The 15609-nt window shown below is 34.5% G+C and overlaps 1 protein-coding gene across 3 annotated transcripts; it reads left to right on the top strand.

Moving 5' to 3' along the window:
- The first annotated feature begins 666 nt into the window (after positions 1-666).
- LOC128210949 (uncharacterized) lies at positions 667-6971 on the top strand. Of its 3 annotated transcripts, none has more exons than XM_052915290.1 (8): positions 667-1899; positions 2320-2379; positions 3108-3518; positions 3768-3915; positions 4331-4543; positions 4857-4951; positions 5702-5824; positions 6393-6971. In XM_052915290.1, exons 2-8 carry the CDS (start codon positions 2365-2367, stop codon positions 6504-6506), a joined length of 1119 nt encoding a protein of 372 aa, XP_052771250.1. In that variant the 5' UTR covers positions 667-1899; positions 2320-2364; the 3' UTR covers positions 6507-6971. The 3 variants fall into 3 exon arrangements, 2 of the variants coding, with proteins under 2 accessions (XP_052771250.1, XP_052771249.1); XM_052915289.1 differs by having other exon boundaries at positions 667-1935; XR_008257175.1 differs by lacking the exon at positions 6393-6971 and having other exon boundaries at positions 667-1935; positions 4857-5165; positions 5702-5799.
- Positions 6972-15609: the final 8638 nt, after the last annotated feature.

Genomic DNA, 15609 nt, shown 5'->3' with positions numbered 1-15609 from the left:
GGACTAAGCTTTAACTTAAGCAATTACTCAGAAACCTATCAAGATATATATATTAAAATGAAATTTGATACGGATGTACAAGGGCCATAACTTTGACTTTACAAATTGAAGAGTTCGACCGAGGAGAACAACAACAGACGACCGATGGCGCTTTTTCTTTTAACAATAGCATTCGTTAAGGTAAGAGAATATTGAGGAGTAAACATTTTAAATAATAATAAGAAATTGAACTGACAGGCAAAGCATGCATACTTATTCAATTTGGTACATTGAAGGAATACATAGCATTTATTATCTACAAAAAATGCATTCGAAACTGCATGTTTGGACGTCTTTTACTAAGGCCATTTTTCTATGAAATAAAACTGAAAATATTGTACCTGCTTTCATTTTCAGAAGTCTTCCAGGGCGATAGCTGTATGTTGCTTTTCTATTGCATTTTTTATTAAAACTAACAATAGATTCAGAAAAAAAAACACAATAGAAACAGTGAAATTAAGGTAAGCATCCATACTTTATTTTAATATAAATGTATGCCTATTTCTAAATAAATGTACAGTGGTATTAATTTATTAAAGTATTTTCATCAACAAACTGACTTAAAGTGACACTCCTATTTAGCATCAGTATATACACATTTATAACAAACATAAATTTTAAGGGGTTAAACCTTTACCTACTTACTAAATTATGCATTTATGGAAAATATTAATTACTGATAACAACATTGGAAACGTGTATTTTATAGCTGAATACACATATATATTAAATGACTGGTGATCGAATGCTTTACAATGATCAACTAGCGTCTCATGAGGTAGAAATAACGTGTTTTCTGCACTTTTCTTTTAAATAATACATAGTATCCTTCATAAGAACCATTGTTTTGGATATGTATTCATCTTTTCCGGTAAATTATAATACTTGTATTTATTGTGGTATAACTTATTTGTGAGTAAGAGGCATCTTCAAATAACGTTAAATGAACCATTACTATTGAATATATTCAAATATATTGTAAATAATAACAACGTAAATTTATCACTCTTCTTGCGAATAACTAACTTTGTTTAGAGTTGAATTGTTTTAGAGAAAAGCTGACTAAAAGATGCGCACGAACTCAGAATTGACGAAAATAACAAAATGTATTTTTTGTTGTTGAACATTTTCTATATTGTTTGATAGGAGTTATATTGTTATACGATTGCATGCGAGTAAAACCAATGAGTCCCTTCTTAATGTCGTTTTGAGTCAGTATAAAATGTCAGTAGTATTAAGTTGTATTGTGAAGAGATAGCAATGAGTTCTAGTGGGATATAGAAAATCTTGATTCTTTTAGAGGTCATGAAACATGCAAAGAATTATTTTTAGCAAAATCACATTTAAATGTTTAAAACAGAATGTAAAACTTTGTGTAATAGGGTTAGAAAAACTACATTGATCAACAGTTCTAGCTAGGCCTTACCAGGAGGCGTTGTATTACTCTCGAGAAAAAGAACAGACAGAGAAATTGATCAACGTTAAGATATATCAAAGAAAAGGAATAACCAAAGTGAATAAAAATGAAATTATAAAATTAAAAAAAGTGCATAAAAAGGTTAAAAATTATATCCGGAATTAGTTGAAGGGTGTTATTATCGCTGTCCATTAATAAGTGGCCGGAGGCGTTGTGGTCGTCGGCGTGCATGTCAACATTTGGCCAGGGTGAGTGTAAGTGTTATCTCGTTGTTTTATATGTGATATACATATATCACATATGTGATATAGTGTCCGCTTTTCATCCAGAAAGTTTGGATTCGGTTCCCACCAGATGTACTTTGACGAAATGGACATCAGAACTGATGCAAAGATTAGAATCTTGACTTAAATCAACTTTGGAGTAATTCACACCGTGGCAACGTAAGAAAAACGGACGAACAATTATTTGCTTTTAACGTTAGTTGTATTTATTATTTTATTGTTATTCGAACCTAGCTATATTGACATATTGTCATCAAACCAAATTGATGTATTCAAATTAGTCCATTAACGGACACAACGTTAACTGCTTTCTAAAATTAAATGTGTCCCTCAATGCTTAGAAGTGATAGTGGCGCATAATTCAAATTGCTTTTGTAATTGGGAGTTCATTAAATTGGAGTTTAATTTATAAAGAAATAAAAAACAGATAATGAAAAATGATGCCATAACACTAATTATGTTACAAATATATGAAATGCACACCACAAAGAACGTTTTTACATACCGAGTATTTGTTTCCAAAGATCTTACACAGGCCTACAATTGATTGCATTTCTTATACTTAATGGCAATTTGCAGGAGAATTGCACACGTAGCGAAACAACCAACGAACACAGCTTAGAGATGGACTCTGATTGGGTATGTGTATTTTCTGTTTTGAACCATTTGCCTGTTTATTACAAAAGATATATATATAATAAAAAGGTTTATTTCTAGTCAACGAACATTGACAAAATAGTGGTAATACTATCCGTAACGTCGTTAGGGCAATACAAACAAAGAGCAACAAGGAGAGAGATTCACCCGGTTTTAAATCAGGTGAAGTATCCAATTATTTATAAAAAGACAACATTTATATATGCATATATATGTATATATATATAATAAGTATATTATTATAAAATTATATTAACGATTTCGACGTGTCATAAAGCTTATGCAAGTCGGCAAGATCCACATTTTCTAGTATGCATGTACACCAAACAACTTGTGCTTGCTATTTATAGCATTTTGAATCAAGAAACAAAGTATAGAAGTACCATTATAGATACTACTACTATTGCTTAAATCATGCTAACTATTATTTAGAACATTTTATATTCACTTCACTTAGATTTTATAGTTCTTAAACATGGTGGAACTAGATTAGCTACAAGTTGGACAATACTTTGTAATGTGCTGGTTTTAGATGGTGAACTTCTTCTGAATAGGTGCAATCCCTTTTTCGTCGATTCACCATTAAAATTCCATTATCACAGTTAAGGAATTTGACGAAAGGGAAATAAACTGTTTTAACTATTTGCAATACCAAAAATACCACCGCAAATAATATAATAAATAGGAACAACTATGTTTGTTTTTAACAGATATTATCGACAGTTACATCTCGACTGCAGTCAGTTATAAGGTGCCTCAACACTGAACCTGACATACAGCGTCAGCTGATGGAAATTGAATCGAAATGCGGGGCATTTATACTTGATTTTCAAGCAGTATTGAGAAACGAAGGGGAAACCCTTTTCAGCGAAAAAGAGACACTCATGGCAACAACATCTATTAAAACACTTTCAACTGAGAAACCGCTTAAATCTCTACATAAAATCGGTATAGCAACTGAAAAATTGAAAAGTCAGATACGTGCGGTAAGAACAAAGGTTGGAAGCACTTTAGAAGAGTGTCACTCAAGAATAAAAGCAAAGGAGAAAGAGCTTTTATTGAACAGAAACGAGATCGATAAAAATAAGAGTGTGATCAGTAAGTTCGAAGAGGAAAAAATGGTAGGTGTGATTATTATTCGACTAAGCATAGATGGTCTTCCGTTGTCGGGTCTCGTTTTTGACGTTTATTTTTCTTTTTCTTTCAACAATATATATTTTACAACTTCATGGAAAGATACTTTAGGCTTTTTAGTGGACAGATATTTTTTTTAAAGTAGAGACAGAATTTAGATGCGTCAAAACTACTGTTTCGTGGTAGACTTTCGTTTTTAATACTTGGTTCTAGTTTCCATTGTTTCGATTTTTAAGAAATTAGAAAAAGACGCAGATTTAGACGCTAGACAAAAGGAACAAAAGGCTGCAAGACCGCGAAATGAAGCTGAAGACAGGAAACAAGCAGGAGCTTGTGATCCCATAATTGGGGAATTGACTGCCGCTGCGCTTATGCCTTTCACAGGTAAGTTGAATAAGTGGGAGGGTAGGAAGAAGGTGTATTTATAGTGTACATTCTCCTAAGGCTGGTATAATATAAACCAAATGTGAAACAACAGAAATAAATTGAGTTGGGACATATTTGAAATTATAATAGTTCCAGCTGTATGTTCATATATGTGTGATTGTAACGTTTACTCTTTCAAAACTATATTACATAATTAAAAGACAAGTTGTCACTTCTGCGAAAAATAGTGAAAAAAATCCATCAGTAATCATACACCAATAATATTTTGTCTTTAACAACGATTGTCATTACATCATATCAATCACTCTTTTATGCATGATGTATGGTCTTATCTTGTGAAGGAAACACTTGTCTTGCATGTTTGCATGGCGACTACTTAACCTGACTGACCTGCGTAATTTTCATCTTACAGCTGTTGGCAGTTTGTTAGCTCTTGTCGCTGGAAGCGTGACCATGGCTGTTTTACTTACGAGCGCGGCTGAATTGGAAAGGGACGCCGGAAATAAAAAGGAGCTTGCTAGACAAAAGAAAAACGAGTCACAGACTATCTCGCAAACAATTCGAGTTCGTGAAATAGAGTGCAAAACTAAAGAACAAGAAGTGAGGGCCATTGAAAGCGACATAAGTATGATGTTTATTAATAAACGGAATGTGGAAAGTTTTCTGTTTTACGTCTCCTTTATATTATGTGTTCGAACTATTGCACGGACATTTTGCGAAGTTAACTTAAAAACTAAAAATAGTGTATAGTTAAATTCTAAAAATGACAAAAAAAGTAAAAAAGAATGGATCAAAGACGTAATATTAAAAATACACAAACATGACAAAGGACTTGCTCAGTGGCCATGCTTGAAGTAATTCCAATCGAAGAATCATATCAAATCTGATACCGCATGGCTCTGTCGTTTCTTTTTGGCACATACAATGTTGTGTTTCAGGTCGTCTGATAAATGAACAAAACAGTCTGTCTGATGTATCGAACCTTCTCTTCAAAGTTGTGGACTCTATTATGCGACTTCAGTTTGTGTTCAAGGTATATGTAACTGGTATAACAGCGGTTGCAAAATAATACTTGGACATGTACGTGAACATATGTGCAACTTTTGGTGTCATTCAGGTATAAGTTCAACTGTTCAAGTTTAAAAGGACGAGCAGAGTGATTTTTGCGTGTATCGGTGATAGTATGTATATACAAGGTTGAAGAAATATTTGCGAACGGCTTTAAAACAAAACTTCAATTTTTACATGTACGTGAACCTTCACTTAAATCTACACATACACGTGTGTTTCGCGATCTCGATGTTGTTGTTTTTTCTTGACATGTTTCGTTTGTTGAACTGTAAAAAAATGTTTAATAAAACTAAATCAGTCTGATTAGATATTGAAAACCAAGAATATTATTTTTTTCTGATGGCAAAGTATCGGGCATACTTAATTTCAAAATCTTAAATATGAATGATACATACGCATTTTTTACAATCTCAAATATATTAAATACCATACAATCCTGTTTTTCGTTTGAATTGTATGCATCAGTTAAAAGTACTAGAAAATAGATTTTACTAAGCATGTTAAAATGAGTATCTTAACATGATAAAGCCATTATCGGTGTTATTTTCACCTCTCGGGTGCGCCCTTATGGTGTTAGAACTAATTTATCTCTTAATTGGCTATTTCTGAAGTTTTGAAAAAAAAACGAGTTTGTTTTGCATCCCTTATAATTTGTATTTATAGGACATTTGGTATTTACCATTTATTCGCTCTTTTTATAATGTTTTCGAAGAATATGGAGGCGACATTTCGGGATACATATCAAAAGACAAAAGTGTTAAAGGCTTTTGAGAAAAAATACACTTTGGGGCCAGAGATGTTGGAGATGGCAAATTCTCTTCTGGACAAGACAAAGGTTGGTTGGTACATAACTAAATTCTCTGTCTGGTTGGTACGTTCGTTTGTGTGTTGGTTTAACGATTCGACATAACCAGATTACCTAATATATGCATGTTGTTGGACTGGCTTTCTGGAAATATAGCGATAACAGGAAGTGCAGTGCACAAGAACCATACTCCTGTTTTCATATAAGTCCCAATCATCTTCCCTTAACCTGATATTTTCCGATAACGGGTTTTTGTCCGGACCATATCTTGGTGATTAAATGGTGTTATTATGTAAGAATATATATATTTGTTTTATATAACAGTCCATTGCTAAGGACAATGATGAAATAGAAACTGAGGTCACAACTGGCCCAAGATTCTTAAAATAGCAAGCGCTGCAAGCATTTTATTTTAGTGTGATTAGTTTAAGTTCGTTTGCTAAAAAAATCTCAGAACTCATCAAAACACTTTGATTTGATTATTTAATGACAAATTGCAAGAAAACGTCCTAAGTATAAGAAACGCATGTACGCTATCCAAATATCAACACATTGTATACCAATATCGTTGTAATTGTATTCGTTTACAACATTTTAGAAACGATGGAATGAGATGGAAAACGAGCTTGTGCAACAAGAATTGGTCGTGAAAGCCGGCTCCAGTCTTACTTTTGTTACAAAAAACAAGGGCAGAACCTGCTTAAATTTCTAGTTCCTGTACTTATCAGTGCGTTTACTTTGGGCTATTTACCTCGTGTAGAAGTCCTCCGTTATACTATATGCAGTTAATGGTGTTTTTTTCCAGAAAACTGTTCAGTGTCCGAAAATAAACACTGTCTGTAAGTAGGACTATCTTTTAGGGTGGATTTCGCAGAACGCCTTGCTATTTTACCATTTCTATTCCATTGTTCAGCCTATAATCATCAATGTTAACATACAAATTGTTATTATCTATTATTATTATTATTATTATTGTTATTGTTACGAGTGTTTCTTTTGCCGTTTCTCTAGGCATTGACAGCTATGTTAATAGTTTAGAAAAATCATAAAGTGTTGCCAGTGCTGCTTTCAAACAATAAGATTTATAAAAGCTCAAATATTACTTAAACTGGTTTAGATTAGATCAATTCATTTTTTTTAACATTTTTCGAGTTTGTTTTCTTAGTATATTTATAAAATTTAGACAAAATCTTCTTTAACTTTTGCTTTTATCTGTAAGATTAGTTATATGATATATTTCTGGCATATTTACATTCGTTATTAAACAACGCCAGCTTATTTGTATTTGTAACATAGTTTTAGCACATGCACAATTGTAAATAATAACAATTAAGACTATTAATGTTGTTTATGCCAAAGTATGTATTTTATATATTAAAACATAGCTCCGTTGTTTTGGTGTAATAAGGAGTTGAGCAATTCTATAATAGAAGGGTTTTATCAGATTTTGGCTCGAAAAGCATTTGTTTCTTTTTGGAGTAAATTGACGACAATATCAATGTAAATTGTTTTGTGTCAAATCCTCAAGACTACCTATCTAACAGTATATTTTTGTTCACTGCTGGTGTGTTGTGTTTTTTATTTAATTAAAGTTGTCAAAATGTGTGCTTCAAATTTATTTCCTGGTTACAAAAATAAAAATACATTACTTAAAACTCAAATAGTCAAAATACATTGTTGATTGGGTAGCCAAGATTTTTTTTACAGACGACATATACATTTGTATTAAGAGCTTTATAAAATGTGATAAAATCTACTTTCGTAAAATTGCACAATCTTCAGATCTATACTAATGAGAAAAATATGAGGGTTCAAGAACCATAACTTTGGATGCTTTGTTGTTATTGTACTTTGTTCGTTTTAATGATTTAAATTTGCATGGAGAATAATTCAAATGACTTTGAAGTACTGATCCCAAACTACGTACTCATATTGAAGTATTCTACACAGGAACCATATCGCTTGCTGAAGTAGTTTTTAAAACACGTAATCACACGTCCAATGTAAAGATAAATGCGTCGCTTGTTAATTCATGTTTTAACATTGATTATGATTTTTATATAAACTGCTCGACTTTTCAACTCTTTAAAAGATAAATGAAATATAAAGTAGTACGAAGAAATAAATTTATAAAATATCAAGCTTATAACACAAGGGGAACAAAAGACATATTTTTCATATGAGCACATGCAAACGGATAAAAATCATGCTTTCTAATGACAGTGTTTTCTAGACAACTAAGACATTTTATAGCACTCTCAGTGAGTTTTTTTCTCTTTTGAACTTGATGAACTCATTAACAAAGAGGTTTTCAATTGTGTGAAGCTCGGCTACGTGAATCTGGTTTATCATCTGGAACGCAAAAAGGAAATATATTGATGCGACCCACATCTGGACATAAGAAATATAAAATAATGTAATTTTACTTACCTCGCAAATGTTTATGATAACGGTATCTTGTTCATGCTTATGGTGCCTTTGTACAACTTCATACATTCGGCTACATTAAGTTAGCAGCCTTATGCATAATGGTGCGCACAATTTATGTAGAGAATGATAGATTCATTCATTTGTAATGTCACAAGATATTAATCTGTATATGATATGCCGCGAATTTGCATTGCATAATCAAAGGTTATGTCATTTATTCCATGTACTCATGGTAAATTAATTCAGATAATAATGGACATTACTTTAATGTAAGGCTGTACACGTGTAAACGGTCGCGAACGTTTACAAAATGGCAGACCTTTTAACCGAAAAGGGTCACGTGATTAAAACCATGCGAAAATAATCCCAGTATTTTCCGGGTCAAGTGTAGTTAGCGATGTCAGATTCTTCAGGCAAACGGTCTGAAGTGTGGCATCATTTCTCTAAATTTGAGAAAAGATGGTCGAACAATGGTTATGTGCAACTTCTGCGGAAGGGAATTGTCTTCGGGGGGGGGGGGGGGGGGGGTATAGGGACAGTGACGAATCATTTGAAGCACGTCCACTAATCTCTTAATCAATAAACCGTGTTTTTTTTTAAATACAAACAATCACTTATACAGTGGTTGGAACGTACGTCACGCGCACTTGCTGAAATGATTCAACGCGGTTTATGAAAACGTAAACAAACCCGATATTTTTCATTTTTTACACTATTTCCCGACACATTTCCATAACAGGCAATAGCGCAACGAACAACTTTATATTCATTGTATGCATTGGGACTTTCTGGCAGTATGGACACTTTAGTTTATTTGAGACACATTTCCAAAATAAATAAAGAAGTTGTAGTTTTATTTCACTTGATAAACTATTTTTCGAGCCGTATCCTTTTCTATAACCTAACGACTACCCCAGTGGCGTAACAATATTTTAAACTGTTTCTGTGTAACTGAAACAAATACATAGCTCTTTCGGTGTATCAGCGGTAGGACGCTGAGTTAGCTGGGCCACAAATCGAATACCAGACAGCCACTTGTTTCATTATATGTTTGCACTACAGGCTTTATTCGTGAATTTTCCCCAATCGAAAAGGCTCCGGCCCCATTCTCAAAATGGTGATAAAAAATGCTGCGTTACCTAATATTGTCCCAGATTGATTACTTTAATTTATTATAACAATCCTTGTAAAAAGATTTAACTAAGAAATAAATTTAAAAATTGTTAGATAAAATGTGAAACAACATGTATCGGATGATTGCATTGAGGCTTTTGAAGTTAAGAAAAATAATGAAGCATTCTCGAGGTTTAAATACATAGCGCGATGGTAAAATCTGATCTTGTGGAGAAAGCAACGACATATCTTGAAGAAATATATTAAGTGGATATACATGTAAATCATAGGATCAATGCGAGAAAGCTTACGGGTGTCAAAAAGGCGTTCAAGATGGCCGCCAATTTTTACCAAATCCACTGTTTATTCTAAATTGTGCGTATTTGGGTACTCCGCCAAGAAAATATCAACATTTTCTAATCCGAAATGGTGCATTTTGGGCGTATTATGTTACATTTCAAAGTAGTTCCTGTTAATATAGTTTAGTATGCTTGTACATAGCACAGCACTCTAAGATAAAGCTCCTACTTCATGCTCTGCAATTTGTATATATATATATATATATATATATATATATATATATATATATATATATATATATATATATATATATATATATATATAAAGCGTCATGGTTTATTGAATATTGGTGTAAGAATCAGGTCGGAATAACTGCATTTCTATATTATTGCAAACAAAAAAATGTAAATGAAAACATTCCTCGACGGAGGTTGTTTCGAAATAACTTGAAGTAACAAGTCACCTAATCTTAACAAAATAGCGGAAGTTGTCATTTGTCAGCGCGTAAATGGTAATGTGTATTGTATAGGGGATGTGGAATCTTTATGCGCAAATATACTTTAGAATGTCAACGATCAGTTTCAGGTAGATGGGAAGAGGCGTTTGTGGGGCCTACAATTCGATCTTACTTTTGTCGTAATATGAACACATATCGAGTGATACTATAAATGTATTAAAATATATATAAATGGACATATGTATATGCAAAATTCGTAACAAAGTTGTTATTTATATCATAAAGCTTTAGTTGAATTGTTGAACAGTATTTGGTACTCTAGTTCTGTAACGTTTGAACTTTGTATAATACTTATGCACCAGTCAATTGTGGTCCGGGGGTATACCAGGGAAAGCCGGGGAAATGGGCCGTGTTTTTACCTTCCAGGTGGCCCCGCAGTGCCGGGTGAATGCGGTGGTTTTGTCTTCGCGCCAAACATAGCGGGGAAAGGGCCTTACCTAGAGTCCCTTGGGTGCAGGGGCATTTGGCGGGGGTTTCACGAGCAGTTCGTCCCCGCAGTGCGGGAATTTTGCCCGGGCTTGGCTGGACCAAAAATCAAAGTCCCCGCTATTCTCCGGACCTGGGTGGGCCGTGGTTACAATTGATTGCATTACCGAGACAATGGCGGAATTTGAAATTGCTTTATACAATATGTAAATGATAGAGTTCTATTTTGCGGCAGAAGTAAGACCACTTTATTATCAGTAGATATTCAAAATTAGACTCTAACTTATTTAGTTTTTGTTTGTTTGTGCATTCGTCAAAATCGAAGCTTGAATTCCTTAATTATAGCAAAAAATATATGTTACCTTTTACTATTGGCAGTAGTTTTACAAAACAGACAGACAGACATGTACATTGTCAACAACATATGTTTATAATTATCAATGTCAACGTGTACGCATAGTAACAAATATTGTAGTACAAACGAGTATATATATACAACAACAAAAAACAACACAAAAGATAATACGTTACAATAAATTGGTTAATTGATTGTTATAATATATCTAAATCAGAGGATGAACAATTGTTACCATACTAAGTTCTAACATTTATTAAAGAGGATTACAAGTAGGCCTTGTTTGAATAATAGATTGACTGAAAAAACTATTTTTTGGTGCATACGTCAGAATTGATATAGTGTACGTATAAATATTGACCATTAAAATTGAAAAAAATCCTCGATTATCAAAAAATTGAAAACACCAATGGCAATGTTGTGTAATGTTTAAATATTTACCGAGACAACGGCGGGATTTGAAATTTCCTTAAACACTATGTTATGTAAACAAAAAAGCTTAATATGCCTTTCTGAAAATGCTCTTATTTCTAGCAGTAGGTAACATTTGACTACATAACATCTTGTATAAAGTGACATTTGTTGTACTAATTATAAAAGACGTATGACTGACATTAAAATACCTAGAAGTGAAGTTTCCCTGTATTGTTTTGTTGTTATCGTTAGGCCTCATAATACATTTTGTTTGTTACCACTTTCCCGACCCTATCATACCCAACTTTTGAGACCATTTAGTCAAACATTGATATCTTGCACTGACTTACGATATGTTGATTTTGCACTAACTTACCGTCCTTCATCTGCTGCGGTACGTTGTGGCACTGTGTATTGCGGATTAGGGGTCATAAAACACGATCACGAAGTCTGCAGTCAGTTATATGTTTCGCATTTTTTGCTGATTAAAGGATCTCCTGTGGAAAAATAATCGTGATACTATATTGTTTTCTACAAGTCATTAACATTCAACACGATATTGATCATTCGATATTTTATTTACACGCTTTATATATAAAAGTAACGATTTATTTTTCAAAAACATTTTTGGCCTAGTGCACATCGACTTGGTCGACATCACTGTTATAAACCCTGCAGTCTCGACGTCTCATCCTAGTGGGGCGCGCCAAGTACAAGACAACCAATTACAACACACATCATCACAAGCAATAAAACCAGCACCAGTGTAACAAGTATCTTGGCGAGGTTAGCGTGTATCCACCGTTTTACTGTTTTCCTCTTTTTAGAAGAGGGTGTGACCAAGGCATTGTCCACCGAATCACGATAGAAACCTTGGGTGACCACTATATCCACGTGGTTGCTGTCTTTCGGTTTGAACTGAGCCGTTGAATATTTCCGTCCATCAATCCGTGTCATAGTCAATTCATTGTTTTCGGAGAGGAAACTGTTAACTGCGCGTTGATTGGTCAGTTTCTCCGTCACTTCTTCTTCCTCGATGGTAAGGAAGCTCATGGCTGAATATTACAGCAGCTGACACTGATGGAGAAAATTGCTTTAATATACACTTCACAAGTAATAAAAGTCGTGTCTGTTTAGGATTCTGTTCCAGCAATCTTCCGTGATAAGTGGTACATTTTGCCATGAAGTATATTACAAACCTGCAAAATATTCATAAAATAAAGACACATGTACAATGTTAGATGGTGCGCCCGTGTCAATAACATTGATGTAACCTTTATGAATACGAATTTTGAAATGAAAGAAGCTGGTTACGAACATTCCGAGTTAACAGTTATTGTATTTACATTCTTTTCAGTTTGTGCATATACTTAAATCTACAGAAAGATAACACGAATGATACACCTTCGTGAGAAATACCATGTTGTTGCTCTATTATCTTTAACGTGTGCAAATAAATGATATATAACAGTATATTTTAACACTCCATCATAATAAGTACTCATGTGCGTATGTGCGGGACCTACAGACACAATACTACCAATAACAAGATCAATAGCTTTCATGTATATTGTTATGCAATGAATTACGATCCGAACATATCCGAAGATGTTGCGTTCATCGATTGGTGAAGGCAATTGCCGAAAGGCAGTTCATTTAAGGAATGGAAGTTGAGGTGTAAATATTACGCTTTAATCATTAACGTTTGCAAATAAATGATATATAGCAGTGTATCTAACAATTCAATCACAATAAAACGATATATTCAATATTCATGTATGAATATTGAGTCAAAATCTCGATTACATCTGTGATCAATATGAAATTTATCAGTAATTATCCAAGATAAGATATAAAACACTTGTTAACAAGATATATTTTATATATTTCACCGAAATCCACATCAATTAATCCATGTATCGCCTCATTGTAAAAAAACGGGCTTCGACGCTCATTAACATTGCACACGGCAGATGAATTTATTTATGTGTCCCGGTAAAATACATTTTATGTTCACCCTTTTGGTTCAATATAAAAAAACTCCGCTCATACCGCCCAATTTACATAACGGTTAATATGTATTTATCACTGAGTAACCCCCTACCAACTTACGTACCAAATTCTACACCATATATACTAGTCGAATCCTTCGTAAGTTGAAAAAAGTGTCTGCGTTCGTCGTACCGCTATCTAAGTGGGACGGTTATTTACCGATGCCACTCGCACGGTGTATCACCGTACACCAGATATAGTAGCCTGATTGAGACGTAAACAATGTTATTTTTACGGGGATGGTAAGGGTTTGACCTGGGTTTTTTTTGTTATCAATAACCTAGGTTTGATACAATGAAGTATCAAATTAACAAGTAACAGAGGACATGACAATGCTGTCTGCTGTTGACAGCTAATCACGGGACATAACCAGTTGAATCACTAAATGACATTGCTGCCATTCTGTTACTAACCAACCATGGAGCATCAATCCAGCACCAAAAAAGGACAAGGCAATGCTCGTCTACTGTTACAAGCCAACCAAGGGGCATAAATATTGCTATGCTAGAGGACATTGCATCACTGGTCTACTGCTACCAGCCAACCAAGGCGCATCAATCCAGCACCACAAAAGGATATGGAATTGCTCGTCTATTACTATCCAACCATGGCGCTGCAATCCAGCACCACAAAAAGACATTACATTGCTGGTCTACTGTTACCAGCCAGCCAAGGCGCATCAATCAAGCACCACAATAGGACATGATATTGCTCGTCATCTATTACCAGCCAACCAAGGCGCATCAATCCGGCACCACGATAGGACATGGCATTGCTGGTATACTGTTACCAGCCAATCAAGGGGCATTACTCTAGCACCGAAAGAGAATATGCCAATGCTCGTCTGCTAACAGCCAACGAAAGGGAATTAACCAAGCACAATATGATCTGAACAAGCTTTTAGCCTCCGATCAAATTATTTTGTTTGTATTGATGTTGTCAACTGTACTTCTTCCTGTCATGAAATACTTACGTTGAACAAGACAGCATTGCTTGTCTACAATAATTGGCTAATCAAGGGGCATAAATCTATCATCACAATAGGACATGATATTGCTCATCTACTTTGCGGGGGGGCATAACTGAAGAATACAAGAAGATATGCCAACGCTCGCCTTCTGTTACCAGCCTATCAAGGGACAAAAAACTTGTTTGTTCAGTTACAATTTAATCAAGGGATATAACTCCTAGTATTGCTTAAGGAAATGGCATTTTTGGTTTACTGTTACCTTTCAATCAAGGGGTATAACTCCAGCACTGCTTAAGGACATGGGATTGCTAGTTTACTGTTACCATTTAATCAAGGGGTATAACTCTAGAACTTCTTACGGACATGACATTGCTGGTCTACTGTTACCATTCAATCAAGGGGTATAACTCTAGTACTGCTTACGGACATGACATTGCTGGTTTACTGTTAGCATTCAATCAAGGGTATAACTCTAGTACTGCTTACGGACATGACATTGCTGGTTTACTGTAATCAAGGGTATAACTCTAGTACTGCTTACGGACATGACATTGCTGGTTTACTGTTAGCATTCAATCAAGGGGTATAACTCTAGAACTGCTTACGGACATGACATTGCTGGTTTACTGTTGCCATTCAATCAAGGGGTATAACTCTAGTACTGCTTACGGACATGACATTGCTGGTTTACTGTTAGCATTCAATCAAGGGTATAACTCTAGTACTGCTTACGGACATGACATTGCTGGTTTACTGTAACCATTCTATCAAGGGGTATAACTCTAGTACTGCTTACGGACATGGCATTGCTGGTTTACTGTTACCATTCAATCAAGGGGTATAACTCTAGAACTGCTTACTGAAATGGCATTCTTGTTCACTGTTACCATTCAATCAATGGGTATAACTCTAGTACTGCTTACGGACATGGCATTGCTGGTTTACTGTTACCATTCAATGAAGGGGTATAACTCTAGAACTGCTTACTGACATGGCATTCTTGTTCACTGTTACCATTCAATCAATGGGTATAACTCTAGTACTGCTTACGGACATGGGATTGCTTGTTGACAGTTTCCAGCCGGTCAAGGGGCAAAACTTAAAACCACAAGAGGACATGCCAATGCTTGTCTACAGTTACACATAAAGGAGTAATGCCGTGTCCTTTCACCAGCCAATCAAGGGTCATAACTCTAGTACTGCTAAAGGAAATGACATTATTGATATACTTTATCAGC

The sequence above is a fragment of the Mya arenaria genome, chromosome 12 (assembly GCF_026914265.1).
Source record: "Mya arenaria isolate MELC-2E11 chromosome 12, ASM2691426v1".
NCBI classification, from domain to species: domain Eukaryota; kingdom Metazoa; phylum Mollusca; class Bivalvia; order Myida; family Myidae; genus Mya; species Mya arenaria.
Note: the sequence above shows the minus strand (reverse complement) of the source record. Positions and strands in the feature narration are given on the sequence as shown.

Excerpts from the sequence above, each read along its gene's own strand:
- LOC128210949 (XM_052915290.1), top strand. Across the intron at positions 3,519-3,767 it reads AGTTCGAAGAGGAAAAAATG|AAATTAGAAAAAGACGCAGA; the intron begins GTAGGTGTGATT and ends TCGATTTTTAAG. Across the intron at positions 3,916-4,330 it reads TGCGCTTATGCCTTTCACAG|CTGTTGGCAGTTTGTTAGCT; the intron begins GTAAGTTGAATA and ends TTCATCTTACAG.